The sequence below is a fragment of the Lineus longissimus genome, chromosome 8, assembly GCF_910592395.1.
Source record: "Lineus longissimus chromosome 8, tnLinLong1.2, whole genome shotgun sequence".
Classification (NCBI taxonomy): domain Eukaryota; kingdom Metazoa; phylum Nemertea; class Pilidiophora; order Heteronemertea; family Lineidae; genus Lineus; species Lineus longissimus.
This window is the reverse complement of record NC_088315.1, coordinates 4,105,913-4,118,387: the sequence shown is the minus strand read 5'-3', so window position 1 is coordinate 4,118,387 and position 12,475 is coordinate 4,105,913. Positions and strand designations below refer to the sequence as shown.

The 12,475-nt window shown below is 46.1% G+C and overlaps 1 protein-coding gene across 1 annotated transcript in view; it reads right to left on the bottom strand.

Annotated features, from left to right (window-relative positions):
• LOC135492512 (MAM and LDL-receptor class A domain-containing protein 2-like) overlaps nt 1–12,475 on the bottom strand; it is a 60,774-nt gene that overhangs the window by 18,872 nt on the left and 29,427 nt on the right. Inside the window, exons 57-80 of the mRNA XM_064779026.1 lie at nt 12,183–12,447; nt 11,704–11,963; nt 10,406–11,513; nt 9,869–10,269; nt 9,460–9,691; nt 9,005–9,261; nt 8,481–8,709; nt 7,970–8,241; nt 7,433–7,775; nt 6,943–7,199; nt 6,516–6,720; nt 6,077–6,339; nt 5,578–5,833; nt 5,165–5,455; nt 4,809–4,940; nt 4,518–4,651; nt 3,660–4,251; nt 3,329–3,475; nt 2,856–3,109; nt 2,221–2,706; nt 1,668–1,953; nt 1,183–1,442; nt 549–1,040; nt 86–317 (exon numbers count right to left, since the gene is read on the bottom strand). Of these exons, the coding sequence (XP_064635096.1) occupies nt 86–317; nt 549–1,040; nt 1,183–1,442; nt 1,668–1,953; nt 2,221–2,706; nt 2,856–3,109; nt 3,329–3,475; nt 3,660–4,251; nt 4,518–4,651; nt 4,809–4,940; nt 5,165–5,455; nt 5,578–5,833; nt 6,077–6,339; nt 6,516–6,720; nt 6,943–7,199; nt 7,433–7,775; nt 7,970–8,241; nt 8,481–8,709; nt 9,005–9,261; nt 9,460–9,691; nt 9,869–10,269; nt 10,406–11,513; nt 11,704–11,963; nt 12,183–12,447 (7,654 nt within the window). The remainder of the gene's footprint in view (nt 1–85; nt 318–548; nt 1,041–1,182; nt 1,443–1,667; nt 1,954–2,220; nt 2,707–2,855; nt 3,110–3,328; nt 3,476–3,659; nt 4,252–4,517; nt 4,652–4,808; nt 4,941–5,164; nt 5,456–5,577; nt 5,834–6,076; nt 6,340–6,515; nt 6,721–6,942; nt 7,200–7,432; nt 7,776–7,969; nt 8,242–8,480; nt 8,710–9,004; nt 9,262–9,459; nt 9,692–9,868; nt 10,270–10,405; nt 11,514–11,703; nt 11,964–12,182; nt 12,448–12,475) is intronic.

Genomic DNA, 12,475 nt, shown 5'->3' with positions numbered 1-12,475 from the left:
GAGTGCATACCTGATTTGTGCTATTCCCCAAAGGGCCTTATTTCCTAAAGATAAATGACTTTCTATTTGATAAATGCAAACTTACCATCAGCAGTACCCAAGGTATGATCCCTGGAAGGCCCAGTCTGGTAACTGCCGGTACTACCCTGACTCCTAACCCAATCAAAGTCATCGCCAGCCAAATCGTTAGTCCACGTGCACTCGCCGCCTTCAAAGTCGCAATGGCCGGCAGGCGGACACGCACCACCGAATATTTCAATGTCATCTAGAGCAATGTCGCCACGATAGCCGGCTACTGCTACACCTTCCCATACGATCTGTAATGAGGAATTTGAAAATGATCAAATTTGGAACATTTTGAGAAAAATCAGAAAATGTACACTCTATGTCATGACATATATTGTTGTATCAGAAAGTGCAAGTTGAGAGCTTTGCAACACATGGTCAAGATAGTAGGTTGACAATGTTCTTAATATGTTGGAGATATTCTTTGTCCTGAACTTGGAGATGTGAGGCGACAGTGAGCAGACGACACTACCAATATATACCTCAAATGGAGAGAAGCTGTTGATGGTGACCTGACTTGGAAGCCATCGCTGTCCTTGGTTAGTACTTTTACTCCAGATGGGCTGCCCAAGCATTCCTCCGGTGGCTCGGGCGTAGATATTGAGTATTCCAATATGATCGCCGTACATGTGGTAGAAGAAGCGTAGACACTGCCCCCTGGTGGCTGGGTACGTCTGGCTGATGAGGCGGGCCTTTTCTCCAGCTTGGCGGGGAGCAGACGTTTCAATGTGGATATAATGTCCAAAGCCTGTTCCGTAAGTATGATCGCTGCTTGGGCCGGTCAAAATGGATGGCGTAGCCCCACTTTCTCTTGTCCAATCAAAATCATCAGTGGTATCCTGTGTGTTGCCGCAAAGGTCAGACGACTCGAAATCACAGGCAGCTGCGGGTGGACATTTACCATCATTTGATGAGATGTCGTCAAGGGCAATGTCGCCTTGGAAACTCTTTCCAATAACTCCCTCAAACACAACCTAGAAAGGCACATAAGAGGATTTTAGGGGTGAAATGTAGAGAAATTAACCTTTAAAACCGACTTTAGAGAAGCTGTACTGACTGCTGGGTTGAGGCATAATAACTGAAATGGAAACCCAAAGGTGACTGACCAAAACATACCTCATATTGACCAGGGGTAGCAATGTACACCTGTCCGTAGTTCCAGTCATCATCCAAGGTACCCTGTCTCTGCCAGACAGATGACCCGAGGGCCTGGCCTTGGGCAAGGTACATGTTCAATCTGTAGACATCAGCACCGTACATGTGATACCAGAACTTGATACACTTTCCAGGTGATGTGACAAGGACAGCTGGGCTGCGAATCCTTGCTGTATCGTTGGCTTGGCGAGGGTTACTGGCTTCGATGTAGACGTAGAAACCTTGAAGATATTGAATTTAAAGCATAAACATGACAAGTAAACAAACTGAGAGAGCAAAATAATAAATAACATGTTGAAATGCAAGAACCTATTGACATGCCCATTTACTGTCGAACATCATCACTTAGATCACCATTGTTCCTATTCCTATACACTATCGGAAGTTTTCTGAAAAATATTCAAGCCTTTTCAAAAGGTTCATGGGGATATGGAAACAAAGCTCACCATTTGCTGTCTGTGAAGTATGGTCACCACTTGGTCCAGTAGCGATAGACCCAGTGGAGTTACTAGCTAGCGTCCAATCAAACTGATCGTCCGTATCTTGTGTCCATTGACAGATTGATGGCTGGTCAAAGTTGCAGTCAATGGCCGAAGGTCCGAATGTTGGTGGGATTGTGGCGGGAGTTGAGGTCGTTGGCATGATTGGGCCACAAGTTCCAACGCTCAGGTTGATGTCGTCGACGGCCATGTCTCCCCGGCTTCCCCCACCAATAGTAGCATCAAACACAACCTGGAAACGATTATAATTACTACCTTGTGCAAGTCACTTTATTCTGACTGAGGCATGAACACCTATGCCAACTGCAGTAAGAAATCAAGAGACATCCATCTAGACATGTTGATAATCTTCTCCACAAAATGTATAGTCTCCTCTACTCAAATTGTTTTCCAGGTCAGCAATCAAACCACCCCTCAATTGATTGTCAATGGATGGTCGAGTGCGTCGACCACTTGGGTGAGACTTTGATAATGAATCGATAAAATGAGACCAACTTACCGACCAATCCGTGTTACTCTGTATGTTGACCATAGCTTGTCGCCAGACGTTCCCTTGGTCGCCGCTGAGTGTCCAGAGACTGACCGTCTGCTTGTTGTACTGTTGCCACACGGTCAGACTACCGACGTCCTGCCCGTACATGTGATACCAGAAAGTCAGGCACACTGCCGGGGTGGCCTGCTCAAAACTGCTGTAGAACCAGGCACGGTCGCCCGCCTTCTGGCCAGTGGAGTCAACATAGATGTAGAACCCTTGGTCAGAGTCTGTTGTATGATCAACAGCAGGGCCGGTTCCTACTGACACGGTCGCACCGGCTGAGACCTGCCAATCCAGGTCATCACCAGTGCCCTCCATATTGATGTAACCGCACATCCCCTGTTCGAAATCGCAGGCGAGCTCAGGTGGACACTGCCCGTTTACGATTTGGATGTTGTCAAGGGCGATATCGCCTTGGAAACCAGCACCACGTACGCCTTCAAAGGTCACCTGCAAAGATAAAAAAATCGAATGCATTTCAAACTATTAGGTCAAGCACCTTTGGCAAATTTGAATTAATATTCGTTGAAAAGTTAATCATTACTTCATAATTCTACCAAAAACTGTAATAATTTAACAAAACGTAACCATGTCCGTACCTGGTAATTCTGTAGGGCGTACATGTTGACCTGGGCATAGTACCATCGATCTCCGTTATCACCCGAATGAGACCAGACCGGCGAAGAACCGAGAGACGATATGTAAACATTCAAGCTGCCGACGGCTGTTCCATCCATGTGGTAGTAGAACTGGAGACATTGTCGGCTGCCTGTAGCTTGGTATGTCTTGCTGACCAGACGTGCCTTGTCACCTTGTTGACGCGGGGCAGATGTCTCAATGTACACGTAATAACCTGGAAAAGATATTGACATAATTAACCCGTTGAAAGACATGTACTTTATTCTGGGAATAATCTCCAATTCTAATTCTCACTGGACCAGCCTCAGAACACCTCAACTTATCTGAGAGGCTTAAAACAGATCTACTTGGGTACGTATCACTGATGTCAGCTGCCATGCCACCTTAGGTCATGGGTCTCAGCAGCAACCTCATCAATCACTTCATGACTTACCAAACTCATTTCCAGTTGTGATATCATACTTCGGTCCAGTACCCTGCGATGCTGTTCCATTTCTGTGCCGGATCCAGTCAAAGCCAGGTGTATCACCATTCACATCGTTCTCATAGTCACAGAGTCCCGCTTCAAAGTCACAGATTTCTGAAAGATGAATAGAGCAATTGACTTTGTGCTAAAAGTAAACAGAACAGAACAAAGGGATATTCTCCAGCATCTAGAAAAGACAGAAACTGAAACAAAATTCTACTCAACTCCACAATAGGGGTAATCTTTCATGTCACAATTCCACTTGCTGAAACATAACTACGATAAGACCAATACTTACTGCTTGGTGGACAAGGTCCATTTGTCACCATGAAGTCATCAAGACCAATATCTCCACGGAAAGACGTGCCAACAACTCCCTCAAACACAACTTGATATCGCGATGTGCTACTCAACGTCACCTGGCCTGGTCGCCACAGGTTACCCTGGGTGCCCGATTTCGACCAGATCTTCGTCATAGCGTTGCTCGCTTGTAGGTAGACATTCAGAGTGTTGACGTGAGCACCGAACATGTGGTACCAGAACGTGAGACACTTGGGGGTGTTGCCTCCAGCCTGGGCTCCAGAGGTGATAAGGGCACGATCACCCTTTCTTTGCGGAGATGATGTCTCAATGTACAAATAGTGACCAGACCCAGTGGTGTGGTCTCCACCGGGACCAGTGACACCTGAGGGTGTGTTTGAATTCGACCAAGTCCAATCAAAGTCATCCGTCGTCTCTTGGAAGTAATCGCACAGGTCTGTTTCGAAAGTACAGTTGAGGCTTTTGTCAGTGTAGATCTTGGTCGGGTCACAATCTATGTAGCTGATGTCATCCACGGCGATATCGTTGTAGTTTTGGAAGTTGAAGCCTGCGCTTGCAGAGAATTGAAGCTGTAATTGGATGAAGTATCAGACGTGTATGAGTATGGCACAAAATGAGGACCACATTTGAAAAGAAATCAGCCCCTTCAGTCAAGAGATCACAACATGTAATCTCTCCCTGCAAATTGGAGTAACTGAGCAGTGATATCTTTTTAGCAAAAGCACTCTACGTGGCAGAATCCACATGCTTTAAAAGGGCAGCCTATGAAAAGTATCAATCATGACAGCAGATTATCCTGGCATTACAAAGTCAATGATTTTTGTGACCAGCATACCTTGTAACCAGCCGGTCTCTGTCCAACATCTACAATCGCTTCATTCCACTTGTCCCCTTGGCTCTTATCTTCTGTCCACAGAGAGGTGAAGTCCTGAGTGTTGGTTGCATTCTCAAGCCAAACGGCAAGGGTACCTAGAGAATGAGAATGACTAATTACACGTGTGACACCTGATTTCTAAGATCTTCTTCGCTCACGCTGTCGTCCTCTTTCTGGCTGGATTCGACAAAACCATTAATACACTCCATCACCTCTTCTACCTCTTGGCGTTTGGAGATTTACCGTACTTACCTCCATTAGGACCATTAATATGGTAGTAGAACTTGATCTGACAGCTAGCAGCAGTTGCACCAAGTGTGGGGGTTTCCAGAATGGCAAAGGAAAGGAAGTTTCCATTAGCACCCTCGACTAACATGTAATGTCCTTAAACAAAAGAGAGTAGTTAGTGCACCTGGCCTATAAAAAGGAAGTCGTGGGCTTGACTCTTGCTCTTTCGCCTTTGTCATGTTTGTGTCTTTCAGCGAGGCATTTACCGTTCTCGCTTCTCTCCACCCTGGGTACCTAGCTTGCAGAGATGGCCAAACTTCTTCAGTCAATATATTACTGATCCCTCAACAAATATCTGAGAGAAAACCATTTCTCCTTACCGGTGGCTGCACCAGTTGTGTGATCGACACTGGGGCCGAACTGCGTCTGCAGACTAGCTTGGTAGATCTTCCAATCGTAGCGTCCAGAGCTTTTGTCCATCCAACCGCACTGGCCATTTTCGAACGTACAAGTACCGCATGACGCTTCATCAGTTCCATCCGTGCATTGGGTCTGGAAGTCACAGACTTGAGCTGCTGGGATGCATTGACCGTTTCCGCAGGTGAATGCTCCAGTGCCGCATGGGTTAATGGTCGTTGCAACTGTGACAGGTTGGCCAGTTGGAGGGATGACTTGAAAAGAAAAAAGGGACAAATTCTAAATTTGTGAAATTCTTTCTCTACATTCACTGCAATTAATATAAGTTCAGCATGTACAATAGAATTTCAAATGAATAATACATGAACAAACTTACTATTCACGATCTTGCAGTCAGGTGTCATCGAGATGTCATCAAGGGCAATATCTCCCATGTAACCGGCACCAACCACTCCCTCTATCACCACTTGGAAGTTACCGGCCTCGTAAAGCTGGACTTCTCCTCGTTCAAAGAAGTCGCCAACGTTCCCGGACTTGGACCAAACCTTCTTCAAGGGACCACCGGTGGCGCTACGAGTGTAGACATTGAGGTCACCAACGTCCTGGCCAAACATGTGGTAGTAGAACCTCACCTAGAAAAGTAAAGATTGGAAATTGTAGCTGACATGATACAATGTGTTGGGGAATGAATTTTATTTCTTTTTGCATTCCTTCTCGTTAGCATTTATTGCATGCACTTGCAGTAGGGCACCGGCCCTGACAGCGCTCCTTGCCCAAGCCCACAAGCGATGTGTCGGTGTTGGGTTACACATCCATGATTTATACACCGAGTCTTAAGCATTTCCCATAAAACTATGCCATCTGGTTTGACTCACCAAACAGGTCCCACCAGTCCTCATCTTTGACGTTGGTCCAAACACTGGACTGAGAAGACGGGAGGTCTCTCCCTGAACCCTGGGTGACGAAGTCTCGATATAAACATAGTGACCGGCATCGATTCCACGGGTGTGATCTCGTGATGGCCCAGTTCCTGAAGAACCTGTCGAACCACTCTGTCTTGACCAATCAAAATCGTCCGTGGTGTCCTGGCGCCAGGCACCAAGTGACTGTTCAAAGTTGGTGCTTGCTGGGTAAGAGGCTGAAAATTGATAAATAATTTACATAAATTCCCAAAAGATCGACATCCTCTTGACAATACTGGCAAAAACTTTCAATGATAGAAGTAAGACCACTAAATGACAGCAGCTGTGAATATTTTCTATTCGAGAATAGGAATCTGACTTCAAAAGCACCTCCTATCTTTGATATACTTACCACACGTGGCCTCATCTGATCCATCTCCACAATCATCCGTGAAGTCGCAAACTCGGTCGTTGGCAACGCAGGCACCTCTTTGACATCGGAATTTGTTGGCGGGGCAAGACGACTGGACTGGCGGGTACATACAATTGGAGAACTGGATGTCATCAATGGCAATGTCTCCCAGCGTACTGAACGATCTTTGGGCGAGGAAGAGCATCTAGGGTAAAAAACAAACGTTTTAGTAACTTTATTGGGGGGAAAAACCAACAAACGTTGCGCGCTGAAATCATCAAAAGATACCCTGACGTGAATGATATGGTACCAGCAGGCCATTAGGGGTGTCCATCATGAAGTATGACATTGTTTTATCTGTCGTGAACAATAAAATCTACCCAATCACCCTAGAGGTCGGTGAAATATAAATCTGTTTAAACCTAACCTGGAAAGTTGAGTCAATGCGGCCGATGTCAGCTGTGCCTTGAATCCATCGATCTCCCTGATCGCCTGCCTTCTCCCAGATAATCGTGTTGCGGGAGCCTACCATTATCGCCACCTGGAGTGTTCCGATACCTTGACCGTACATGTGATACCAGAATTTCAGCTGACATGTTGAACTGGAAGGCTGGAGGAAGGCACCGAGAAGTTCTGCGTCCGCGTACGTCTGTCCTTGGCTCGAGTCAAGGTAGAGGTAGTAACCTATAATTGAAATATGAATATCATAAAATATGTGGATTCTGGAAGATGTGGTTCAAGCCTAATGCTGCTGAACAACACTAAGCCAGGCTCTCTTTTAATTATACATGTAGGTCCTCTCCAGTGCAATACATTACCATATTTGAACTCAGTAACTTTGCAGAAGGAGACTTAATCACGGCCGATAGGTAAGACTGTCTCTCCTGGTTGACACAGTAGCTACCAAAGTCTCTTACCTTGTGGTGTGCCGAGAGTATGATCAGTCTGTGGTCCTGTGTTGGCGGTAGCAGTCTGATCCCGACCACGCTGCCATTCAAACGTGCCGTAACTGACATCAATCCACGAGCATTTATCTTGTTCAAAATTGCAATTGCCACAATTTGCCTCATCAGCACCATTGGGACATTCTGAGATGAAGTTACAGACTTGTGATGAGGTGACTGTTGTCGCTGCAGAGTCTCCGCAGTTGAAGGGTGGAGGACCAGATGGGCCGACAGCACACGGTCCCAGGGTGAGACTTGTGTCGTCGATGGCGATGTCGCCGGCGTAGCCAGAGCCGACTATACCCTCCATCAGGATCTGAAACAATGAGGATAAATTTAAGCACTCCACAAACAAGCAATTTACATTGATGCAACCTGCAATGTGCGACAAAAAGAGTTCTCCTCTGCGTGTACAACCGGTAATCCCTGGGTTTGCTTCTGATCAAAGGTTTCTGCAATCACCGATTCTTGTTGTAGGCAACTGCAATGACGATAACTCATCGCCCTTACCGAGAAAGAGCTGTAAATGTTGTTCAACTGAATATTAGCGTTATTCCAAGCGTTTCCTTGGTCGCCACTCTTGGACCACACTCGCACCGCCCCCAAGGCTGGCGTCTCCGTATACACAGTCAACGTCCCGACATCTTGTCCCAGCATGTGGTACCAAAAGCTAAAGCAGTATGGGCTTGAACTTTGCGATGGAACAGGGATGGCTATGGACCTGAAGATGGCTGTGTCATTCGCCTGCTGTGGGCTGCTGACTTCCAAGTACATGTAGAAACCTAGAAAGTAGGACACAAGATTCATTAAATCTAGGGCATTCTTGCTCTCACTGTCATGTTGTTCTGTGGTATGCGCTTGCAACAAGAACCGACAATTCTCACTCTGACGACTGCATGGACTTTTGGAGAGTTGACCTCAGCCTAATGCAGACGCAAATGCAGACATAGTTGACACCTTCCTATATGAGACGTAGAGTAGCATACATGCCGATGAAAGCTTTTCTCGGAAAAAGACTTACCATATTTTGATCCAAGCGTGTGATCCACCTTAGGCCCAGTGCCAAAGCTCGGAGTAGATCCAGAGTATTTTATCCATCTGAAGCCATCGTCCTTCTGGTACCAGCCACAAGAGTTCCTCTCAAAGTCGCAGTCAGCTGGTGGAGGGCAGGGTCCGCGGACGTCAAGCCATGCATCATCTATAGCTATATCTGCTTGGAATCCATTGCCAACAATGCCTTCGTAGACAATCTACAAACAAATTGTGCGATTTCGATTAAAACGTGATTTTAGACTGATAAATCAAACTTTATAATTTGATTTAAAACCTTTGGACAAAGTAAATTGTGGTATAAATTAGGGCCTCTGGATATTTTAATTGCCACACATCTCTGTATGACCCAAGAAGAATATTGATAATGTTTACATGGGCCTCATGCATTCAAAGGATGAGTCCGGGGCCATTTCGAAGGGATTCCACTGATAACTGGCCATTGCTCATGAGATCCTAATATCCTGATATGATAATCAAGTCTTTTTCACCCACCTGCCAAGGCACAGCAGATGTGAATGTGACTCGACCCTTGCGCCACATATCACCCTGATTTCCCGATAGACTCCATAACGGTGCGGTTAGCGCACCATTGTGGCGGGAATAGATGTTTAACGTCTTCACGTCGGATCCGCTCATGTGGTACCAGAAGTTGAGACAAGCACCCATTGTCGGCTGAAAGGTGGTACTGATGAGGCGCGCTTTGTCGCCATCTTGGCGCGGGCTGGAGGTCTCGATGTACATGTAGTAACCTAAAGGTAGAGAGAGAATTTGAGGAGGAGTCACATAAAAATGGCAAGCATCACCGTTTACATTATGTCTGACCATCCAATCCCATTGCACTCAAAATCCTCGACCAAAAAACAAACAAAAAAGCAACAATGTGCTATTGAAGTTGATGAATGCGGAGACTTTCAATCTGAAAAAAGCAGTCAAAAACCATCGCTTACCTTCAGGCGTGTTGAAAGAATGATCATTTGTGGGTCCAGTGCCGAATGAAGCAGTATTGCCATTGGCTCTTGTCCAATCAAAATCATCTGTGGTGTCTTGCGTGTATCCACATATATTAACATCTTCGAAAGTACATCGGGTTTGTGGTGGGCAGGTACCCTTGTAGATTGTGATGTCATCCAATGCAATGTCGCCGGCATAATCAATGCCTCGGACACCTTCAAAAACAACCTGCAAACAAAATGGAACATGGTTAGAGTATTCCATATCTTTCAAAGGAATTCAGGAATATCGGGATCATAAGGAAGAAACATGGTCCAATGATGTGAACAAGTTTCCAATCCCCGATTTAAGAAAGAATGGATGAATATTTTAACGGTTTCCAGTAGCATCAAATTCAGTTCATACCTGGACATTAGTGCTGTCTGAAATAGGTATCAGCCGATGGTGCCAAAAGTCCCTGTGAGACCTCTGATCAGTATACACGGGGTTGCCCATCTGGTTCCCCTTCTTGAGGTAGACGTTAAGCGAGCCGAGGTGAGGTCCATACATGTGGTACCAGAAGCTGACGCAACTTGGTCCAGAGTATGTTAACTGTGGCACGAGGAGTCTGGCCGTGTCGTTTTGGACTTGTGACGAGGACTCGATGTAGATGTAGTACCCAGCGGTGTTTCCAAGGGTGTGGTCAAATTTTGGTCCTGTCCCTACACTGTTGGTGCTGCCTCTCTGTCTTGTCCAATCAAAGTCATCGCTGGTGTCTTGTACGTACGAGCACAAGTCTTGCTCGAAACTGCAGGTGTAGGCAGTGGCTGAAACACAGAGCTAACGTTCATATGATAAAGTCAAAAAAGTTGAATGTACTTTATTACTTAATTTACTTAGTTCAAAATAAGACGGACAAAGTGATGTCACCTAACGCCTCGTAACCAGGTAATGGATACTTACGTAAAGTAGGTCCAATAGATGGCACTATGACAGATGGTTTAGTTGGTGCAACACAGGGTCCAGTTGTCACACTGACATCATCGATGGCAATATCACTAGTGTAGTTAGCTCCCTTGATAGCCTCGAAGTACATCTCGTATCGGTAAGTGGTCGAGACCGGAACCTGGGCCAACGTCCATACATTGCCTTGGTTGCCTGATTTTGACCATAGGGGGTACATCTGTCCGCCTTCACGCTTGTAGAGATTCAAGGTACCGACTCCTTGTCCGTACAAATGGTACCAGAAAGAGAAGCAGGCACCATTCGTTTTGCTCAGGAGAGGTCCACGTAGCCAGGCCTTGTCTCCAGTGGCAGGGATTGAACCGCTTGTTTCAATATACATGTAAACACCCTGAGGTGTTCCTAATGTGTGGTCAACAGCCGGTCCAGTGAATCCGCTTAAGGTTCCACCAGCATTCATCAGCCAGTCGAAATCATCGCCAATTGGCGTGTTCTCGTAGCCACAGCTGCCTGTTTCAAAGTCACATGACCCGAGTGGAGCACATTTATATGGAAGGACTTGAATATCGTCAATTGCAATGTCGCCAGTGTAACTTGCGCCAACTGTTCCTTCGAAGACGAAATTAAAGTCATATCTGTTTCTGATGTTGACCTGACCAAGGCGCCACCGGTCACCTCGGTTACTTCCCATGCCCCAAAGAGCACCACCTAACTGTCCGTTCACCATGGCATAGACACGCAGTGTTGCGACATCCATACCATACATGTGGTACCAGAACTGAAGGCAAAGGTCCTGCGATCTCTTGTACGTCGGGCTGATGAGTTTGGCTGTGTCGCCCTGAACCGCAGGGAATGAACTCTCCAGGTACAGATAATAACCTAAGTCAGTCTGCGTCGTATGATCCACGCTTGGGCCAGTGCTTACGCTAGCAGTACGGTTGTTGTTCCTGACCCAGTCAAGGTAGTCTGTCGAGTCTTGTGTCCAGCCACAGAGACCATTCTCAAAGTCACATGTGCCCAGAGAAGGACAGGCCCCAGCTACCATGTGGGCGTCGTCGATGGCGATGTCACCTTGGAATCCCCCGATCGTTACCCCCTCTATCATGATCTGAAGAGAAAGAAAGGGTACAATGACAAATTGAGGAGCCTTAAAGCCTTATAGTAAACACTGCTGGCTACCACACGATAGGGCCGAGATGGATCTCAGGCAGAACCCGATTGTATTTCTGGATGAACTAATCTTCCTAGCCTCTCAGAGTCTTTCGAATGAGATGCGAGCAAATGAATAATTTTCTTACCCGATAATCATAGTCACTCTGAATGGTGATGTACGCTTCCATCCAACGATTTGACTGCGTTCCAACTCTCGTCCACCTCCTGTTGACGGAACCACCAGTCTCTGAGTAAATGTTCAACGTGCCGATATGGATGCCGAACATGTGATACCAAATATGGAAGCAGTTGCCATCTGCTGCTGTTGGCGGTAGTTTGGGTGTGACGAGGATGGCATTGTCTCCTCCAGCCCTTGGCGCTGAGGCCTCGATGTACATGTAGTGACCTGAAGGGGTAATAAATAGTTGTTATTAGTTGCTTATTTAATATTAATCAATTAGTTTTATCGTATCGGTACACCACATAATCATCATCTATTGAGCTTTGTTACAGTTTGTCGATATTGATTTATACATGTGTCCTACTCGTAATTAGAAATAACAATGGCTTTAGTGAAATAGCAGGACATGGCATGATGATGATGATGATGATGATAAAACCTCACCTGTTCCACTTGGGCTATGATCTCCAGCTGGACCAGTTCCACGAGAAAATGTTGTGGAATTTGAACGGTCCCAATCAAAGTCGTCGTTGGTTGACTGCAGCCATTTGCAAGTGTTTTGGTTGAAGTCACAAAACACCATTTGTGGTGCATTATCCGAAGGCTGAGCGTAAGTTGGAATGTAACCACACGGTTGATCTTGAATATGGACGTCATCAATTGCTATGTCGCCTTGGAAGTTTGTTCCCCGTACACCCTCGAATACCATCTGTAGAAAGGAACTGAATGTTAATAAC